This window comes from Neoarius graeffei, chromosome 28 (assembly GCF_027579695.1).
Source record: "Neoarius graeffei isolate fNeoGra1 chromosome 28, fNeoGra1.pri, whole genome shotgun sequence".
Taxonomy (NCBI): domain Eukaryota; kingdom Metazoa; phylum Chordata; class Actinopteri; order Siluriformes; family Ariidae; genus Neoarius; species Neoarius graeffei.
In genome coordinates, this window is record NC_083596.1 from 48737370 (window position 1) to 48759332 (window position 21963).

The 21963-nt window shown below is 42.5% G+C and overlaps 2 protein-coding genes across 2 annotated transcripts; both read left to right on the top strand.

Moving 5' to 3' along the window:
• Positions 1 to 3112: 3112 nt before the first annotated feature.
• Positions 3113 to 11102, top strand: panx1b (pannexin 1b). Its single transcript, XM_060912308.1, has 7 exons — positions 3113 to 3293; positions 6808 to 6935; positions 7017 to 7222; positions 7682 to 7887; positions 7974 to 8281; positions 8422 to 8593; positions 11017 to 11102. The coding sequence occupies exons 1-7, from the start codon at positions 3113 to 3115 to the stop codon at positions 11100 to 11102; spliced, it is 1287 nt and encodes a 428-aa protein (XP_060768291.1).
• A 3638-nt stretch (positions 11103 to 14740) lies between these two features.
• On the top strand, positions 14741 to 15162 carry ins (preproinsulin). The gene is made up of 2 exons (XM_060913392.1): positions 14741 to 14918; positions 15014 to 15162. The coding sequence occupies exons 1-2, from the start codon at positions 14741 to 14743 to the stop codon at positions 15160 to 15162; spliced, it is 327 nt and encodes a 108-aa protein (XP_060769375.1).
• The last annotated feature ends 6801 nt before the right edge of the window (positions 15163 to 21963 follow it).

The following is a 21963-nucleotide window of genomic DNA, read 5'->3' on the forward strand; positions in this document are numbered from 1 at the left end:
TCAGTGGTGTTCAAGCATAACAGTTCCTCAGTGCAAACTTGAGTTGAGTATTGTGACAGCTCTTGGAAAGAAACTGTCCCTGAGTCTGTTTGTTTTGGCTGGTATGGCCCTGTAGCGCCTGCCAGAGGGCAGCAGGTCAAAGAGGTGGAAGCCAGGGTGTGTATAGTCTCTTATGATGCTCTTTGCCCTGCCTAGGCACCGGGAGTTGTAGATGGTGGACAAAGGAGGTAAAGGGCAGCCTATGATCTTTTGTGCTGTGTTAGTCACCCTCTGCAGTCTTTTTCTGTCCGCTTCTGTGCAGCTTGAGTGCCACACTGACACAGCATAGGTCAGCAGGCTCTCAATGGCTGACCGGTAGAAGGTCACCAGCAGTTTTGTGTCAAGTTGCTCCTTCCTGAGCACTCTCAGGAAGTGTAGTCTCTGCTGCACCTTTTTAACCAGTGCGGTGGTGTTGGCTGCCCAGGAGAGGTCAGCAGAGATGTGGACCCCAAGGAATTTGAAGGATTCCACTCGCTCCACGCTTTTGCCGTTGATGTACAGGGGGGCAGGGGAGGCTTTGTTCCGTCAGCAGTCCAGGATGAGTTCCTTAGTTTTGGAGATGTTCAGCGCCAGGTTGTTGAAGGCACACCACTCGCTGAGTCTAAGGACCTCATCTCTGTAGGCCGCCTCATTCCCCTCTGTGATCATCCCCACCACCGTTGTGTCATCTGCGAATTTCACAATGATGTTCTCAGGGTGGGTGGGTCTGCAGTCATGCGTGTAGAGTGAGTAGAGTAGTCGGCTCAGCACACAGCCTTGGGGCGAGTTGGTGCTGAGCGTGCGGACGGATGAGAGGTGGGGACCCAGCTTCACATGCTGGGGTCAGTTGACCAGAAAGTCCTTAATCCAGGAGCAGGTGGAGGGTGGGAGCCCTAGGTTGGCCAACTTGGGGATAAGAATGTCCGGTATTATTGTGTTAAAGGCTGAGCTGTAGTCAACGAAGAGCATCCTGACATAGCTCCCCTTTTTCTCGAGGTGGCTCAGTGCGTTGTGGAGGGCTGTGGTTATTGCATCTTCAGTGGATCTGTTTGGCTGGTATGCAAACTGTTGTGGGTCGAAGGTGGGGGGGAGACAGGCTTTGATGTTTCTCATCACCAATTTTTCAAAGCACTTTGTGATGACTGGAGTGAGTGCTACTGGGCAGAAGTCGTTGAGGTTGGTTGTGGGTGACTTTTTGGGGACTGGGATATTGGTGGCCAATTTTAGGCAGGCTGGGATGTTGGCTTGTTCCAGTGACAGATTGAAAATGTCAGTGAAGACTGGAGCTAGCTGGTCAGCACATGCCTTGAGTACTTTCCCTGGTACTCCATCTGGTCCTGTGGCCTTTTTGGGGTTGACAGCACTTTTTGGGGTTGACAAAGCTTAGGTCAAGCTAGACACTGGGCCTGCCTAGCATAGCCAACCACAATGCTACGGCGATAGCACTGCCTTAAAAAAAAGGCAACCTGGAACGGCCATCACTGAACAGAGGTGGGGGTCTAAGACATCATTTATCAGCCACGTACAATGCAGTCCTTGGCACACTTCCCAGACAACTGAATGCACACCAAAACCCAGCTGTTTTCAGTGACACACAAGAGGACAGAGATAATCAGCATTCCATTGATCACCTTAACGGGCAACCCATTGATCACCCCAACGACTCTCGAGGCGGTTCACATCCAGCCCCCAGTGACCCACACCAACAGGATGACTCAACGACACCTTAGATGAGCTTTTCATCCATGAGAGGATAAATACCTGATGCTCCCTACCAGTCAGACAGAACTGAAGAAGCCTTTCGGATGAGAGGTGAAACGTCTTCAAAAATCTTCAAGCAAGTCCAGTTGCTCTCTTTTACCACCCACAGTTTACCATGACCTGGATGACTGAGAATCTTCACAGACACTGCCTTAAAGTTTTGCAAATAGCAACAAGACTACTCCATGTACATCCTGAAAGTTTATGATTTATAACTTAATAAATCGAAAATTAGGTTAAATTGCGGGCGGCACGGTGGTGTAGTGGTTAGCGCTGTCACCTCACAGCAAGAAGGTCCTGGGTTCGAGCCCCGGGGCCGGCGAGGGCCTTTCTGTGTGGAGTTTGCATGTTCTCCCCGTGTCCGCGTGGGTTTCCTCCGGGTGCTCCGGTTTCCCCCACAGTCCAAAGATGCAGGTTAGGTTAACTGGTGACTCTAAATTGACCGTAGGTGTGAATGTGAGTGTGAATGGTTGTCTGTGTCTATGTGTCAGCCCTGTGATGACCTGGCGACTTGTCCAGGGTGTACCCCGCCTTTCGCCCGTAGTCAGCTGGGATAGGCTCCAGCTTGCCTGCGACCCTGTAGAAGGATAAAGCGGCTAGAGATAATGAGATGAGATGAGGTTAAATTGCATAAAAAGGCAATAGTCCATCTTACCTTGAGGAAGTCAAGCAGCACGGACTTCTCATTCCACCCGACCGTTGAAACTTTCGAACTTGTGAAGTGCGCCTGCGCAGTGGCATCGGTTAAGGGGCGTCAATCAGCACTTGAATATATTAGTTCACTTAACTTAATTTTCCAATTCCTATGAACTTATGGCGAAGGAAAGGCGTCTCAACTATTTTTTTTTAGTTACTTGAACAATTAGAAGGGAAATTTGTTCATTCAACTTATAATCCGGGTGTCACGGTGGTGTAGTGGTTAGCGCTGTCACCTCACAGCAAGAAGGTCCGGGTTCGAGCCCCGTGGCCGGCGAGGGCCTTTCTGTGCGGAGTTTGCATGTTCTCCCCGTGTCCGCGTGGGTTTCCTCCGGGTGCTCCGGTTTCCCCCACAGTCCAAAGACATGCAGGTTAGATTAACTGGTGACTCTAAATTGACCGTAGGTGTGAATGGTTGTCTGTGTCTATGTGTCAGCCCTGTGATGACTTGTCCAGGGTGTACCCCGCCTTTCGCCCGTCGTCAGCTGGGATAGGCTCCTGCAGAACAGGATGAAGCGGCTAGAGATGATGAGATAATGAACTCAGAATTCTTTTTTTTCACTCAACAATTTTGCAAGTTACATTTTTTACAGTGTGCACTAATTCTCGCTTTGGGACGCAGCCTGGCTGTTTGATCATGGTGGGAGCTCACGTCGCTACAGAATTCCTTTTTTCTGATTTTCTGCTGAAGGAATCCGCAGAGGGGAAATACAAAGGGCTGCGTCTGGAACTGGCTGCTGATAAACTGGTGACTTTCATCGCAGTGGGTCTTCCTCTGCTGCTCATCTCCCTCGCCTTCGCTCAGGAGGTGTCTGTGGGTGAGTGAGTGTGCAGTGACAGCCTCACTGTTCACGATCTGGGCGTTTATTTACACTTTTACTACAAAAGATTTGTAGCTTCCTGAATGAATGAATGAATGAATGAGACACACCATTCATTAGCTCCTGTGATGCATGACAGAGCACTTTATCACTGACAGGACACTGAAGAAAAGAAAACCAAGTACTAATAGCATAATAACAGACTACAAATATTTAATAGCTATTTATTTCAGGGGTTTTTCCTTATTTAAATACAGATAGTTCCATTAAGATTTATTTTCTCTTTTGTTACCCAACTGTAAATGAAATCGACATCCGGAACTACAAACAAAGCCCGAATAACTGCGTGTAGCTCAGTTTCTTGGTGTTTATTTGAGCATTTTTGTTCAAAAACCTGACCGGAAGCGGCGACTCTGTGGAACCGAGAGTAGACAAAGAAACGAAACCGCGCGCGCGCAGCCGCTCATTCACACCGGAACAGGGGCGCAGTGCGCGTGCACGAGAATCAGACAAAGGAAAGAGGAGAAAGATCTCAGTGAGGGGTCTGTGACCAGCATCCGAGCAGTTTTCATCCCCTGGACCTTCCTTAATTCCTTCCTTCCTTTTCTCTCCCTCCATTCAGCACGCACAACAAATATTGCAGTGATTCCTTTTTCCTTTCCCCTTCTCCTTTATAAAATAGAATTAAAAGAAATAAATAATAGAATTTCTTAAACAAATATTTTGTCCTTTCAAATTCTTGATTATATAAGAACAATTAGTGACCTTCCTTCCTTCCTTCCTTCCTTCCTTCCTTCCTTCCTTCCTTCCTTTTTATTCTCTCCCTCCATTCAGCACACAACAAATATTGCAATACTGTTTTCTTTTTCTTTCTCTTTTTCCTTTTTGAAATAGAATTAACAGAAATATAATTTCTTAAACAAATATTTTGTCCTCCTTTCAAATTCTTGATTACATCACAAGTTAGTGACTTTCTTTCTTTCTTTCTTTCTTTCTTTCTTTCTTTCTTTCTTTCTTTCTTTCTTTCCAAAACCCACAGAACCACAAATGATGCCTTAGTTTCTTTTCTTTTTCTATTTTTGTCTGTATTTCTGTCTTGATGGAATTAAAGAATTTCTACAAACATAGAAAAACAAAACAAATGTCCCCCCCCCAAAACATTTCTACCTTCCTTCTCATTCCTCAGTTCCATACAGCCCGCACAACAAATATTGTAATATTGTTTTATTTTTCTTTCCTTTTTTCCCTTTTCAAATAGAATTAAATAATATAATTTCTTTAACGGGACGGCATGGTGGTGTAGTGGTTAGCGCTGTCGCCTCACAGCAAGACAGTCCGGGTTCGAGCCCCCTGGCTGGCGAGGGCCTTTCTGTGTGGAGTTTGCATGGTGTCTGTGTGGGTTTCCTCCGGGTGCTCCGGTTTCCCCCACAGTCCAAAGACATGCAGGTTAGGTTAACTGGTGACTCTAAATTGACCGTAGGTGTGAGAATGAGAATCCTGGTCAGCTGGGATAGGCTCCTGCAACCCTGTAGAACAGGATAAGGCAGCTAGAGATGATGGATGGATGAATTTCTTTAACAAATATTTTGTCCTTCTTTCAAATTCTTGATTACATAAGAACAGTTTCGTGGCCTTTCTATCTATCTATCTCCAAAATCTGCATAACCACAAATGATCATTCCATTTTTTTCCATTTTTGTCTGTATTTCTGTATTTACTACTATGATGGAATGACAGAGTTTCTACAAACTGAGAAAAACAAATGTTTTTTTCCACTGAATCTATCTATCTATCTATCTATCTATCTATCTATCTATCTATCTATCTATCTATCTATCTATCTATCTATCTATCTATCTATAAAATCTGCATAATGATGCATTATGTTTTGGGTGTTTTTTTTATTATTTTTGTCTGTATTTCTGTATTTGCTATGATGGAATGACAGAATTTCTACAAACTTAGAAAAACAAATGTTTTTTCCACTGAACATTTCTTTCTTTCTTTCTTTCTTTCTTTCTTTCTTTTTCAATTTCTGTTTGCAAACGCAGAAAAATCACCGCATATTTGAATAAACACTGCATCATTTCTGTTTTTCTTTCTATCGTCTTCCCTTCCATTTATTTTACTTTTTCTCAAAACATATCGTTCATCTGTAAAACATTTCCAATAAAGGTGTATCATACTCCGTTTACACGTAGCCAGGTATTTATGAAAATGGGTATCTTCTCCTCCCCGTACTAGAAAATAATTCTGTTTACACAATGCTCAAAACCAGCCAGGGGAGGCTGTCAAAAACATGTCAAACAAATAGAAAGCCAACCAGAGATCTGAAAGCCAAGGAGGAGGGACCGTCAGATCACAATGCTAAAACTCCGTTTTCCCCAGAACACACAGAAAACTCCGTTTCCCACTGTTTACACGCAGCATGAAAATGGAGTTTTCACAAATCCCCACTTTGCCTGGAGTTTTCGAAAGCAGCCGTTTTCAGTGACTGAAACCTCCGTTTACGTGTATATGATGGGTGCAACCGCATAAATAAATATCCGTTTTTATAGATACCCGGCTATGTGTAAACGGGGTCTCAGACTCCATCACTGACATAAAACCCCCCACCGTAAAACATGTTTTTTTCACTTTCGCATTTAATTGGCTTTGCTGATTTTTTTGCATTAATTTTCCTTTGCCTTCTGATTATATTATTTAATTGTTACTTATATGGGCGGCACGGTGGTGTAGTGGTTAGCGCTGTCGCCTCACAGCAAGAAGGTCCGGGTTCGAGCCCCGTGGCCGGCGAGGGCCTTTCTGTGCAGAGTTTGCATGTTCTCCCCGTGTCCGTGTGGGTTTCCTCCGGGTGCTCCGGTTTCCCCCACAGTCCAAAGACATGCAGGTTAGGTTAACTGGTGACTCTAAATTGACCGTAGGTGTGAATGGTTGTCTGTGTCTATGTGTCAGCCCTGTGATGACCTGGCGACTTGTCCAGGGTGTACCCCGCCTTTCGCCCGTAGTCAGCTGGGATAGGCTCCAGCTTGCCTGCGACCCTGTAGAACAGGATAAAGCGGCTAGAGATAATGAATGAATGAATGTTACTTATATTACATTACATTAAATAAATACTGTAAATATATTTATTTATTTTTCTTCTTTCTGTCACAACTATTACTTTTTGCATTTCTCTTTTTTGCCATTTTAGATTTCTTTTTTAAACTTTCATTCTTTCTTTTTGTATAAATTTGATCACAAATGTTGTCAGATTTTTTTGTTTCCGTCTGTCTGTATTATTTTTATATATTGACAGAATTTCTTCAGCAATATTAACCAAATTTCTCAAGTCTCCTAAAACCTCTCAGCATCCACTGTACATCAGTGAGCTCCAGCACATGTCCCTGTTCTTTACGAAGTCTTGCCGACTTTGTAACATTCCTGCAGTGTTTGTTTGGAAGGTATATACTCTGATACACCAATTAATATGGGATCAAATAATCAGTAGTCAACTCTTTTCTCCTCTTAGGTGCCCAGATTAGCTGTTTCCCACCAACCAACTTCAGCCTGCGCCAGGCCGTGTACGTCGACTCTTTCTGCTGGGTTGCTGCTGAAAGCCAAACTACAGATGATGGCTCCCCTATGTGGTTCCATAAGGTAATGCAGTGTCAAACTCCAACACCAAGACGTTTCCTCTCCTCATTGTGACTTTCTGACACAGTTTCTGTTACTTTCTAGTTCTTTCCTTACATCCTTCTGCTGGCGGCCGTCCTCGTGTACGTTCCTGCTCTGTTCTGGCGCTTCACCGCTGCTCCTCAGCTCTCCTCAGACCTCAGCTTCATTATGGAGGAACTGGATCGCTGTTACAACCGTGCCATCCGCCTTGCCAAGAGCTTGGCATCCACCAACCCTGACACCAAGGACATTAGTGAGGATTCCCACAGGTAATTGTGCATCTGTGGAGAAACCTGAAGCAGATTACAGAGTTTGATTAAAGATGGAGTGTCATGAAAAATCAGTGTTGAGAATTTTGAGTTAGCTCCATGAGCAAAACTGAAAAAAAAAAAGAGCAAACAAAATCAGACACCAAACTATTCGAACCTTGGAAAGCACCTTTTTTTTTCACGTTAATAGCAAATCTACAGCGCTTCCAAAGCAGCACTTGTGGCTGTCAGAGATGACTATAACTACACTTGGCCTTGAAACAGAATTGTTAAAATACTTCACAAATTGCATCATTCCATGACAGCTCATAGGCAAAGACGTTCATGCTATTAAGCTAATTAATGTTGGGCTAGTTACCTGGACAACACAGGAACAGACAGCGTTTACTTTGCCATCAGGCAAGCGAATGCATTTCTGATTTGTCCACCCTTCCTTGTGTGTATGGATGTGGGTGGCAGCGCTCTGGAGGTGGCGGAGGGTTGCTTTAAGTACCCTCTGGTGGAACAGTATCTGAGGACCAAGTGTGGGACGCGGGCACTGGCGTGGAAGTACCTGCTATGTCGAGTTCTCACTCTGCTCACGTTACTGATGGCTTGCAGCTACCTGCTCTACTACATCTGCCTGGTGTCCCGGAGTGACCAGTTCCCCTGCCACATACACACTGGTAACACTCATGGCTCATGGATGCTAGCGTAAATGCTGTTGTTTCCGTCCTTACGTCTGTTTAATCTCCAATCCGTGTGTACTCAGGTACCAACCTGGGTGACAGCGTGTTGCCTGCGGTGCAGTGTAAGCTGGTGGCTGTGGGTGTGTTCCGTCTGCTCAGCTGCATTAACATAGCAGTGTATCTGCTGCTCATTCCTGTGGTGATTAGTGCAGCACTCGTACCCACCTGGCAGAGGCAGCAAAGCCAGTTGCTCCGCCCTTACAGGCTCCTGCCTGCTTTCAACCACGCCCAGGGGCTGCACGCCAGCTCTGGTCGCTATGACGACCTCAGCATCTACCTGCTGTTCCTGGAGGAGAACCTGAGCGAGCTGAAGAGCTATAAATGTCTGCAGGTCTGTTCTGTGGTCACACAATGTCAAATGTTGAAAAAAAACCTTATTTTCTTTTTTTAAAACAATTTTCTCACATCCATCAGGTGTCCCAAATCACTGGAAGCTTACTGATAACCAGTTTGTTTTCTGCACACGTGCAGGTATTAGAGTTATTAACAGAGGGCGAGAGTGAAAACCTTGACACGATGTGCCTCCTGAGGACTCTTGGACAAGTGAGGACCGATTTGGTGGACAGAAAAGCAGCATCCGTCATCGATGGCAACAGCCAATCAACTCCCACTAAGGGAGAAGTCAAGTTGTCCAAGCTCAAGGGTGAGACTTCGTTGTCTGACTTTCAGCAAAACTAATTTCTTGGAATTTATTTATTACTTAAACATTTGTTGAATCCTTTTCAAAGATGTAGGCCATCATCCTGTGTCACACATTGTTTATTATTCTGTCCACATTCACTGGATATGAGCAATTGTGCTTTCTGATTGGCTACTCTACTACTAGGATATCAGCTCATATACTGTGAGTAGAGAAAAAACAAAATGGCGGAGTGCATCAAGTCAGATATATCACTTTATCAAGTATGTGAAAGAAACAGAAATAACTAAAAGAATATAGTTGTCTGTAAAATCCCCCCCCATATCGCCTGTTCCGCACTCCAGCCTAGTCAGTGGCAGTAACACACCTTTAAGTTGGTTTGCCAACCACCAAAAAACCCTAAAGAAGAAGAAAATGGTGGCGAGTGTTGCTGGACCAACTGAGGACACAATAAAAACTATGCTCGAAAACAAAAACCCCCAAAATACAAACAAGGCAACAAAATGTGGAATAAAAGTATTTGATGGTAAAAACGTATGTTTTTATTTTTCAATTATTATTATTATTATTATTATTATTATTATTATTATTATTATTATCACATTTTGCACAAATTGCTCCTGTCATTTCATTAGTTTGTTTACATTCTAAGTGGAAATGATTTTGTCGGACGTTTTGTATAATGTTTTTATTTATTGAATTTGCAAAAAATAACAAGAAAAAAGCTCTATTTCTCAAAATCCAGTGAATGTGGATAGAATAAAACTGTTGTTTCACTCAATCATACATGTCAACCTTTGGTCAATCAAACCTGTATAACCAACCTCCAAAATCCGTATTTCCCTTATAAAATCCGTATAAGATGCAAATTAAAATAATTTACCTAAAATTTGAATGATAATTAACAATGATATATCCCACTTACTTTTTATTCAATATTAATAACAATAAACCTTCAGAATGAATACAAAGCTCCAATGTTTGACAAAAACACAGTGTTATCAGCGTAGTTACGAAGGAAATACTTCATTGTTTGGAGACAGGTTTCACCGAGCGGCTATTATGCGCGAGACTTCATATTAGCCACAAAGTCAGGAAAATCTGTTTGTAAAATTACGTTAAAATGACCAAATACAATGAAAAGTATTTTTCCAGTCTCACCTGTGAAAGGTAATCCCATGTGATCTCGTTTGGACGGTAAACCTGTTGGTACAGTTAAACGCAGCACATGAATGAGGCATCTTTATTCTCGGCTACTGTCTAGACGCTATACCAGAGACGGTTGAAGAATCTCCACTTTGCCACATCCAATATGGCAGCGAGGATGACGTATGATTCTACGCAGAAGGTGGCGTCTATGTTTATATGTCTATGACTTCACGGTTGGTGGGATTCTCGCAATGCAGTGTGCGCATGATCAGAAGTGGAACGAAGTCTCGCTACCACAAGATAACGTGCGATTTCATAAGACTCTTTACTAGCTGTCTGTGGTGTACAGTACGTTTGTAAATGTTATGCGCTCTTTTATCATCGTGGGAATTGATTATAGCTCTAAATAAATATTGAAGTTTTTTTAAAGAATCCGTATAACTTTATTTATACGCCCGTATACTACGTTTATTGAATCAAATCTGTATAAAATACAGACATTCCGTATAGGTTGACATGTATGCTCAATCTCATCGTACATGGATTATAGCCAACTCGGTGCTATGTGCCTCATCAGCCATCAGCTCGTGTATGATTCAATTTTATGGAATAACTGTTAAATATTTATACAACAGCTCTCAATTTTGATTGGTCAGAGGTGCAGCAGCTCTGAGGGTAGTGCAGCTGCAGATTATCCTTATGGTTTCTATAGTAACACCTCATTCACAGGGGACATGTATCGTTTCTAGCTGCTATAACGTAAATGATAACTGGAACTTTTAATGCATCTATAAATGGATAAAACTTTCTAAATAAACAAATGAATCATTGGCAACTTCTCATCTCATCTCATTATCTGTAGCCGCTTTATCCTGTCCTACAGGGTTGCAGGCGAGCTGGAGCCTATCCCAGCTGACTACGGGCGAAAGGCGGGGTACACCCTGGACAAGTCGCCAGGTCATCACAGGGCTGACACATAGACACAGACAACCATTCACACCTACGGTCAATTTAGAGTCACCAGTTAACCTAACCTGCATGTCTTTGGACTGTGGGGGAAACCGGAGCACCCGGACACCATGCAAACTCTGCACAGAAAGGCCCTCGCCGGCCACGGGGCTCGAACCCGAACCTTCTTGCTGTGAGGCGACAGCACTAACCACTACACCACCGTTCATTGGCAACTTGCTGTTGGAATAAAACACATTTTTCTGATTTGCTTTTATAGGAAAATATTCAACTTCAGCGTGGTAACCGTGACTGTTTTTTTTTTCTAGATGTTTCGACTGTATTGATGCAGGACGGGCAACAGAAAGAATCCAGCTGTGTATGTGTGAAGGATGTGAGACAGAAAGCAGTCTGAAGTTTGCATCAGAGAGAGAAGGAGACAGAGAGAGAATGAATGTGTGCATGTGCTTCATCTTTGTATAATCATTTCAATTTTGTTGCTACAGCAGAAACAAGCGGAAATGTGAAAGTAGATAAACTGTAAAGAACAGTCAACTCCAACTTTCCTTTAGCGAGAACGATCGATTTGGAGCTGAAAGGGACTCTCTGAATAAACCATGAGAGCGAGAACATACAGAGTCCAGTCAGCACAGATACACGATATGTTGTAGGTTAATGCATGAACGTGATCATGAAATATTCAGTGTGTTTACATTTCGCCTTGAGTTCATGACCTTGCACACGGAGAGGGCTCAAATTACAAGCAGTATATCCTCAGCATGGGGTTCGTTTATGTATTTGTATTCGACGAAAACACGTTTGTGATTAAAAACTTGCATTTCTCCTCCTTACATTCAGTTTTAACTGACAGGATCATCATACGAGTCCAGGTCTAAGGGCTACTACAGGTATTTATAAGCTTCATTGTGGACTATCATCATAGTAACGGCATGGTCTTGATCATCTCGGATATCTTGGATTGAATTTCGGTTTGGATTTGGAGCTTTTAAGTGCTAAAATGTTCTGCACATACGTCATGCATATCCCTCCATCCATTCGTCCTGATGAGACCTACTTTTCAAAAATTGCTGATAATAATCAGAAGAGTGTATGTGTTAACAATTCAAGAATACGCCCTTTAATTTTTCTTGTATTATAGGTTTTATTAAATGTTATTTTATAAGGCACTTTGAATTATTATTGTTGTTGTTGTTATTATTATTGTTATTACTACTGTATTTTTTATTAGTATTGTTAAAAAAATTGATCTGATTGAATGATTTTATCTATAATTGAGGCATGAAAACTGTAATATAAATAAAAATGTTCATCGAAGGTCATCGTTTCTATTCTAAGAACAGCTCTCATAGTGACTTTGAAACAAAATTTACTGAATATGGTCAAATTTTGTGCAATTCTTGGAAGGAGTCTTCAGTGTCAGTGGTTTGTAACGGTGTAACGGATTGAATAATTTGTAATAAAACCCAGAGGGACGACTGTAGTTTTCTTAAATGAGGAGTTTGTTCAGTGTAGCATAGCCGTTAACTCTGAGAAATGAATTTCAGACTCAGATATCCAGTTCGTTATTGAAAAGTGTCCAGGCTATTTATTGGAGCGGTACATTTTTCCTGTGATTTGATTCAAGTTAATATTCTTCTTATTCATGAGTTGCTCAGTTGATTTACACCCATTTGATTCAATTCACCAGGAAAACAGTTTCATAACTATAAGAACTGCAGTAACAAGTGTTGCCAGGCAAAACAAACCTCGCCCAGCAGCACTTATTTTATACCTACTGTATATGTTGATAATGGTAATATGTCACAATTATCAGCTGTCAGGTTCTAGTCCTATGAAAATCCATGACCTTGATTTTGACATTTCAAAGTCATTCAAGGTCATAGGTCATGGCGGCAACTGAAAGCCCATATGGGACTTATAATAAGTTGATAATGGTAAACATCTGGCTATCATGAACCATTTTAAAGTTATAGCCCTTTGAAAACCCATGACCTTGAGTTTGACCTTTCAAGGTCAAAGATCATGATGCCAAATGAAAGCCCATATGGGAGTTTCTATATGCTCATAATAGTAAACATCTGTCTATCAGCAACCGTTTTTGAGTTATAATGGAAAATGTTATTTTGACTGATGACCTTGACCCCCTGACCTTCAACCCCCAGCCACTATGGAGACTGTTCAAGCTACCCCATCATGCAGCATATGGTTGGAAGCAGAATTGAAAGATGTACATTTTGTTTTGGCTTGAAGTCAAAATGATGAATTTGAAGAAAGTTATCGCAAAAAAAAAAAAGATTTTGACCTTTCCGGTGACCTTGACCTGATTACCCCCAAAATTTAATCAGGTACTCTACGGATCATTTCCCACCTACCCTGAAAATTTGAAGTCAATTGGTGCAACCAGGGGGTGGCACGGTGGTGTAGTGGTTAGTGCTGTCGCCTCACAGCAAGAAGGTCTGGGTTCGAGCCCCGTGGCCGGTGAGGGCCTTTCTGAGCGGAGTTTGCATGTTCTCCCATGTCCGCGTGGGTTTCCTCCAAAGACATGCAGGTTAGGTTAACTGGTGACTCTAAATTGACTGTGAGTGTGAATGGTTGTCTGTGTCTATGTGTCAGCCCTGTGATGACCTGCCGACTTGTCCAGGGTGTACCCCGCCTTTCGCCCGTAGTCAGCTGGGATAGGCTCCAGCTTGCCTGCGACCCTGTAGAACAGGATAAAGCGGCTAGAGATAATGAGATGGTGCAACCAGCTAAATGCTATATTGTTAACAGACACACAAACAAACTGATAACAATACCTTGCCCCGCTGACTCCATCGCAGGTGAGGTAATAAAGAAATTTAATGATGGTGTGATATGGTTTCAACCAAAATTGAAAAAAGAAATCCAACAAAATGAAAAGATTTCCAAAAAACATTCCGACATCTAACTATGCTTGATTTTAATTTGACCAATATGATGATTTGGATGATCACCAACAGGAATATATAATCCGAATATATATACATATATAAATTTTACTCATCGATCTTTCACTGGATGAACAGGAAACGCTCTGACACTATGACACACAGGCGTGTGTTTGTGAAGCTCATTAACAGTTTGCTTCATTTCTCCTACAGGAAAACCATCTTAACAAATTATACCCAACAGCTGTCACCTTCTGTTGCTCTCCAAAGCAAACACCCCATCTATGAAACAGCACACTTTTTAACACCAGATAGCTGGAGCACTTTGCTGAAGGGCTCAGGTCAGACGCTTTTATAAAATTTTGTCCTGAAATGATTTCGGAAGTTGTTCATGCTGAAAGGAGTACGTTCGCTAATTATTGACGAACTGGAAACTGGAGTCTGTTCAGGTGTAAAAGTGAATTAGCGAGAACAAACGTAGCTAATGTGGCATGTGTGATTGGACAGCCACTTTAACAGCATTAGAGGCTCTGTGCATGTGTGCGGTGCGTTTTTCCGCTGACTCGGACAAAGCAACCGGGTATAAAGGTGGAGAAGACTGCTGTTCGTCCTCGACTGTCTCTTTTCTCTCAGCATCTCTGACCACCTTCACAGGGCGTCTCCGAACGTCTACGTGTCTCCTAACGCAGGTAAGAAAAAGAAAATTTTCGATACTTCTTTCAAAGGTCTTTTTTAAAGGGTTGTGAATAGTGTTCGTGGACAGGTCTTGATGTGAACATATCGGGATAAAATAACATCTTCCTTTCAATAATGTTGCTTCTAAACAGAAAACAACATGGTACAGCAAATTCTGTAAGAACCCCAAGGCTTAATCTTTCAGAGAATGCTACTTTATAGCTCTGATAAGTGAAGTAATAACAGAAACGGACTTCTTTCGCAGGCACGTTAATTTTTATATTACGTTAGAAAGTGTGAAAAGAATGACGTGTTATCCTTTGAGTAAGAGGTTACTATATGATGGTTACCATAGTTTACTGACAGTACCTTCTGTTTCCATGCAGCTCTGCATCACAGAGTCTAATCATATGGTATACAGTATTCTCCTTTTCGTTCTGTCTCTCAGATCATGGCGGTTTGGCTCCAGGCTGGCGCGCTGTTCTTCTGGCTGGCATTCTACACTGCAGGAACCAATGCCATGGGACCCCAATACCTGTGTGGTTCTCACCTGGTTGACGCCCTGTACCTAGTCTGTGGCCCAAACGGGTTCTTCTACAACCCTAAAAGAGAGGCGGATCCTCTGCTGGGTAAGGAAGAAGTCATATTGAGAATCAGCATAATCAGTCGACCCTCGGATTGATCATTTTCAGATTATTATGTTCAAATGCTTCTCTTTTTCCAGGGTTCCTTCCCCCTAAATCTGCTCCGGAGGGCGAGTTGGCTGAATACCCATATAAAGATTACAGTGAACTGATGGTTAAAAGAGGCATTGTGGAGCTGTGCTGCCATAAACCCTGCACCTTACATGACCTGCAAAACTACTGCAACTAAAACACCACCATAAACTGTTCCATAAACCTGCTGCAAATGAGACAATGGCTGACTTGATTATAGGGTTTTTTTCCCCCGTAAATAAAGGTACATCAAATGAATGCTTACTGTGTTGCAGTTCTTCCTTAGTGAGATGTAAAACCATACTGTAAAGAACAAAACTTGAGTCGGACAATATAGATTTCAACCATTTGTTCTCCCAATACTCAAATAGTCTTCATTTCATCTTAATCATTTGGTAGAATACATTTAGCAGTGGAAGTACTGATTGCAGAGCTGTGAGAGAACAAATACTGCTGAACAGGATACGAAAGCAAATACTAACATTTAGACTTTCTTTGCAAAGTGTTGAGGTTACATATGGGTTAGTGTTTCTTAAACACTGTATATATTTAAACATTTATACTCTGGCTTATAAAGACTGTTTATAAAGTTTAAAAATTCCATCATTAAACCACAGAATTGTTTCTTCGTGGAATCTATCATCATGGTGACGCGCTTATCTCAGTGCTGTCTAACGCAGTCTCCTTCTGCTACAAATGTAATATTATACAAGTCTGAATTTGGGATTTGACCAAAGGTGGAATAAAGAGAGGAAGCTGAGAACTGAGTGTTAAGCCTCTAATAAAACTCATTTACATTATCTGAGCTCTATCTGTGTTCCTCAGTGGTGAGGTGTTGCGAGTCATGGTTCCTCCAGGTGTTGGTTGTTGGGTTGAGACCCTGGAATGGTGCGCTGGATGATGACCGCTTCATTAGGATGCACAGAAACGCAGATGGGCTGCAAGGCCTGCACCAGAGCAACAGAGCCATCCGCAGCGGCGGCATGAATGGCCTGGCTGAGCTGCCATGGAATGCCTGGCCTCGTGAGCTCTCGTATACTATTCTCCTCTCCTAGTGAAGCGCCATGCATAGTAAGGTAAGACAAACGATGTCATGTCCCCATCGTGTTGTCTCTCTGGACCTCCAGATCTGATGCCAAGTGATGCACAAAAGTGCCACAGACTTGACGGACATGAAAGTTGCCCTGCAGTGACAACTGACTTGCCGAGCGATGCCGTCCATTGGCCATTTGCGTGGCTCTTCTGCATGCCATCTGGTGGTGTGTCATTGACCCTGTTGGGTTCATCTGCCACATTGCACTGAAAAGCACCCTGCTGCCAGCGCCTTATTGGTGATGTACTATTTAACCCATAGCTGGAACCCAGGCAGGTGCTACCACACTGGGTCAGAGCAGACCTGGGAGCAATGGTGATTAAGGAGTAACTCCACTTTCCCCAATACTCAAGCCCTCCCAGACCTGAGACTCACCACCGGTTGCAGTTTAAAGTCATACCCAGGACCACACTCATCATCCAGAGCATAGTCAAGTCAAGTCAAGTTTATTTGTATAGCGCTTTTAACAAACATTGTCGCAAAGCAGCTTTACAGAATAGTCCTAGTGCTCTGGATGAATCATGACACTAACTACTGGGCAAAATAACTTTAAAGCTAATTTGGTGTTAATTAACCAAACACCTGTAAATATGTCCACACCTTGTGTTTTATTTGGAAAGCTTCCCAAATGCCAAATGAAACATGATAAACACATCCCAGAAAGCACACGGGTACAGTGTGTGTTGGTTAGCAGTATGCACTGAGGTACACTTGCTGTTCCTGGGAGAATGTACATGGAAGTGATGAACCTCAACCAGCTTCTCTGGAGATACATCAGGTTGTGTCGAGTCATTTATTAAGACAAAAGTCCCATAAGCACCTATCACTTTCATTAGTGTGGTGGTGCAGTGGTTAGTGTTACAGTCTCTGATGTATGATATACATGCTTTGAATCTCTGTATTATATTTCAGGGTTATGGATAAGAAGGTGAAAAGCTCTATCAAACAGCTTACATGTATGTGGTCTTGTAGCTCATGCAGATGAGTAGCACCTCTGTGGCTCAGGAGGTTGCTGGTTCAAACTCCAGCCAAGACGTGTGCATAGATGGCTCAGTGAGAGGCTGAATGATGAAGAAGGTGTGACTTGGGGTGGGGGGGTAATATCCAGGCAGTGGGCCCCCCCTGGGTCAGAGCAGGAGAAGAAAGGGGTTATGGAGCTGGGAGAGAGAGTTTTGACTTAGTTTTGCATTCTACAGTTTGTTGTGTAAAAAAAAAAATCACCTACACTTTTTCAGGGGAGTTACCAGCACTATTTACTACCCCATTCCACCTTCTAGTCTCACTTGGCTCCACAGAACCTGGACTTGAACCAACAACCTTAACAGCCAGACACAAGCACTTTACCATAACACCACCAAGCCTCACACTGAGAAAATGGTCTCATAGCACCTTTGTCTTTTAAAATGACTCCCACAATCCAAAAGGGGGCAGAGAAAAACACCCAACATTGAGTTTTTGCTTCATTAACATCTTACCATCCCTACGTGTATATTTATGAAAATATAAGTAAATGAATTGTCCTTGAAGAGGGTCTGCAAACTACCACCTTCAGGTCTCTCCAGAGATGTTTTATGGAGTTCAAATCCAGACTTCTGGCTGGGCCACTCAAGGACATCCAGAAACTCATCCTGAAGCCACTCAAACACTGTCTTGGAGGGATGCTTTCAGGTTGTGGTCTTGCTCAAGGGTAAAACATCACAACAGTCTTCGGTTGTTTGCACTCTGGAGCAGGTTTTTTGTCAGGACTTCCTGCATTCATTCGCATGCTTCCGATCCTTGCCAGTGAGAAGCCTTCCCATAGCATGATGCTGTTGCCACCACCATGCTTCATCACAGGAACGGTATTAGCCACTCTCGAAAAAACGTGGGGCTGAAACCCAGCTATGGGGTTTACCAGACTAACACAACATTTGGTTATCTTAACACAGCGAATGGGTTATGCATTTAACCTAACAGGCTGAGTTAAAGATTTAACCAAGTGTTGGGTTACTTTAACAAGCTTGTCTAGTTAAATTTACATAACGGTTGGGTTTCAATTTCAACCCAGTGTTTTGGTGATATTGAGTGTAATACTGTGTTAAATTTACCTCATTTAAATTTACCTGGATTTAATTTTTCCCCCAGTTTCAGGCTCAGTTGACTGCAGCAGCTCATTTTTGGTGTCTGGACAACACAAATTTATGTTGACATTCATTATGCGTAGCAAAACAAAAACACTATTTCATTCTGATATGTAACTACAGTAATCCCCTACAAGGTGGCAAAATGACCCCGATGGTTATATATGAATTCCTGGCAATGCTAACAGATGGCATGCCATACCTCTCCAAACCACAATACGCATCTCTCCAAACCACCAATCTATTGGTTTGTTTTCTTTTTTGACAAGTCCACACTGAAATCATGCCACCAGGAAATGTAATCACTGTCCAATCACAGCTCCGGCACAGATGAGAGATGTGGTTAAGGACAACTACCTGAGATAGTCACCTGATTAGCCAACAGGACAGGCTGCTGAGCTCCTCCCTCCTCAGTCCAGCCTCTGTCTTAATATAATACCATGTGCTTTAGCCATGTCTGTGTTCAGCTTTCATTTGGTTAAATCGCAGTGTGGCAACCCCGGTCCTGTCAGCTAATGGATTAGATCTTGAGCAACTATCTCAGGTCATTTTCCTCAACCATGCACCTGTTTGCAAGACAGCTGTGATTGGACAGTGATTACATTTACCGTATATAATAAGTTTAATTTATACTGTGCTTTTCACCAACCAAAGGACGCTTTACAGAGCAATGGCAATACAGAAACCAAAAGAAAACATAGACACAGGAAACAAAATTTTTTTAGGAATGTTTTATTATTTGTCCAAATACAAAACCCCAAATACAAACATGAGTCTCTCTTACCCCCCTTTCCACCAACATGAAGCAGGTGCTAGTTCTGGCTGAAGTTGTGAACCTTCTCAGGATCAGTTTACTTTTCCACGGGCTAGAGAGCCACCATTGAGCCACGTCATTACATCACTGCTTTCCCAGCTGCTTGCCCCGCTAGCCCCACCAACCCACCCTGTTAGCGCTGTTCGCCAGTCCCACTAGCTCGTCTAGCGCCAAGCACAACAATGATGGACTACATAGCCTCTTTCTCTTCTTCTCTGAATTAGTCACACTAGATGTGACATGACCTTGGATTTTTTGAATAGTAGTAACAAAATTTTAGTTGGTCTTGTTGATCACAATAATCCCACCCCCAACCCCTAATGTAAGCAGCTCTTGGTTCTACACCAATAAAGTTTTGGTGCTGCTCTGGAAACAACTTTCCTGGCTAAGAGCTGGTTCTTTGGCTGTCAAACCAAAAAGAACTGATTCAAGATTAGGTACCTGTTCCAAACCAGCCCTGGAACTGTCTTAGTGGAAAAGGGGTATTTCTGTGCAAGCGAACGAGAACCCAAATCCCCAACCCAAAATGTGTGAGGATATGCGTGCTTAAAAAAATAGAAATTGATGCATTTCTGTGATGAAGTGGGTTTGTTCAGGCAAGATAACACTAAACTGTGCAGGACAAGGGCTACTCCAATATAATATATTAAAAGGTCCTTCCATTGGGATTTTACAGGTTAAGCAGATTGCTAACAGCAGGGGACGCTGTTCTCCAAGTGAGTTCATTGCAAAGGTTCAAAAAGTGCTCTGAGATCTGCAGGCTATAAAAGCAATCATGCAATAAATGCATTAATTAGTCATAATGGAAAAAATGAGTGTGAGATTTTTTTAAAAAACACTAGCTACAAATACAAGATACATACGAGATGTCAGGAGAAGCATGCAATTTAAGTTTGGTACACGTTACTTACGTGACTAATGTTTATTGATGTCACTAAATTGAAATCAAGCCAGAGGTGTGACCAGAATTGCATGTGTGGGTGGGCAGTTAGCTCATCTGGGGGGGGGGGCAGAAAACAATACCTGAAAAACTGGTGGAAAACCACTACTACAATTACTAGGCCTAATAGTCCAATAATAATAATAATAATAATAATAATAATAATAATTCAATTCGGTAATCAAAATATGGTCACACTAGCATAAATCATGACCGTCAATTTTGTTAACAGTGTGGAATTTTTTTATTTAGTTTTTTTTTTGTTTTTTTGTAAAGAAAAAAAAACTAAACTAACTTTTTTTGAAAAGCCTGGCTATGCTGAATGGAAATTTAAATGTTGACATTGAAAATGTTGGGATGCACCATCTACTGGTCTTCATGAATAGCTGACCTTTGACCTGGACCATTATCTACAGTACAAGTCTGCGGTTACACTTAGCAAATTCTGAAACAAATTCATTCATGTCTAGATTTTCTGTGATTTCCTTCTCATGTGCCAGAATGACTAAATTTTTCTTCCTTGAATGCAGCATTGTTCTGCGTAGTGGAGTGAGGATGCGGTTCAAGGTGGAGAAAGAGCTTTCGCATGCAGCTGAAGACACGCCAATGACAAGTGCTGTGACATATATTGAATGCAATATGGGGAAGGCCTCTTTGTACTGCTGAATGCATTTGCATGCTTCAGAGAGGTTAGCATCAGTTGACAATTTATTGAGCAACATTGCTTTTGCCACAGAAATTTCATTTTGCAAGCTTATGTTGTTAAGCTCTGTGCCTGCAAGCACCTGAAGTGGTTTTAGGAGAGAGGGCTCAAGAAAGGACTTTGATTTTGGCAGGAGAAATGATGTGGACCTCATCAGTTCAACATTTCTCTGAGAGAATCTTGTCTCCATCTCTACAATAGCTCTGTCAAGAATGTTTAACATGGCCCTTTTAAAAGTTTGATTAGGAGCTATTTGGTCATCAGAATGCCCAAGTGTTGACAAGACAACGCTATCACCAAGCTGTGAATTAACTTTGCGTTTTCTTTTAGGCGAATTGGTAGGCCTACTTCCACCCTGAGAGAAATGCTCCTGCCAGAATGAGTCACTCCTCATCTCCTTCAGAGTAGCCAGTGAAGCTGTCACCACCTCCCCAGCAGTGCACATATCCACTGCTTGGGCCTGCAGAATGGCATTAGCTGGTTTCAGTGCACCAAGGACCTGAAGGAGGAACTTTCCTGTGTTAAAGAAACACTGTCATTTTAATTGGGTCGAAAGACCCAATGCCTCTGTGCTGATGTCAAAAGGAGCAGTGTCATCCTCTGCTACATCTGAGAGAAGCCCTCTGATTGTGTCCTCATTGGTGACAATGGACTTCGTGACCTCATAATGACTGGTCCACCGTATTTCCAGTAGTCGTTTCAGTGTAGGTGTGTTGTATGTGTGTGCAACATAATGTCTGTGACAAAATGTGTTTAAAGAATTTGACCAGTCAAAGAACTTCTTTGCCAGGGGTTCTGCTTCCATTGCGTGAACCACTGCCAAATGGAGCTGGTGGTTGTAGCAGTGCACGTATGGAATGTACTTCCCCACTTTGTTTTGCAACAAAGCTTGGACACCACCCCTTCCCCCAGACATGACAGACGCACCATCATAGCACTGACACACTAAATTGTCTGGTCTGTAACCCAGGTCAGTCAAATGTGAAAGAATGTGGTCGGAAATGTACTCAGCATCAAGCTGATGTAGTTCAATTAATCCAATTAGGTGTTCCTTGGGGACAGAGTTTTGGACAAATCTAATTACTACAGACAAATTCTCTATGTTACAGCGATCTCTGGTACCATCACTTTTAATGCAAAGTCCAGGAGAGTCTGCTTTCTCGTATCTGGCTTGGATATTGTTTAGCACCATTTTGGTGAGGGTTTCAATTATTTCATTTTGTATTACGTTTGACGTGTATTTTGCATTGTCTGGGATATGTTTTACAATTTCTGCCAATTTCTCATC

What these genes read in the sequence shown, in the direction of transcription:
- panx1b (XM_060912308.1), top strand. Translation starts at nt 3,113, where the DNA reads ATGGTGGGAGCTCACGTCGCTACAGAATTCCTTTTTTCTGATTTTCTG. An exon ending in CGCTCAGGAGGTGTCTGTGG is followed by an intron (nt 3,294 to 6,807) that starts GTGAGTGAGTGT and finishes TTCTCCTCTTAG; the next exon opens with GTGCCCAGATTAGCTGTTTC. An exon ending in CCCCTATGTGGTTCCATAAG is followed by an intron (nt 6,936 to 7,016) that starts GTAATGCAGTGT and finishes GTTACTTTCTAG; the next exon opens with TTCTTTCCTTACATCCTTCT.
- ins (XM_060913392.1), top strand. Translation starts at nt 14,741, where the DNA reads ATGGCGGTTTGGCTCCAGGCTGGCGCGCTGTTCTTCTGGCTGGCATTC. An exon ending in AGAGGCGGATCCTCTGCTGG is followed by an intron (nt 14,919 to 15,013) that starts GTAAGGAAGAAG and finishes CTCTTTTTCCAG; the next exon opens with GGTTCCTTCCCCCTAAATCT.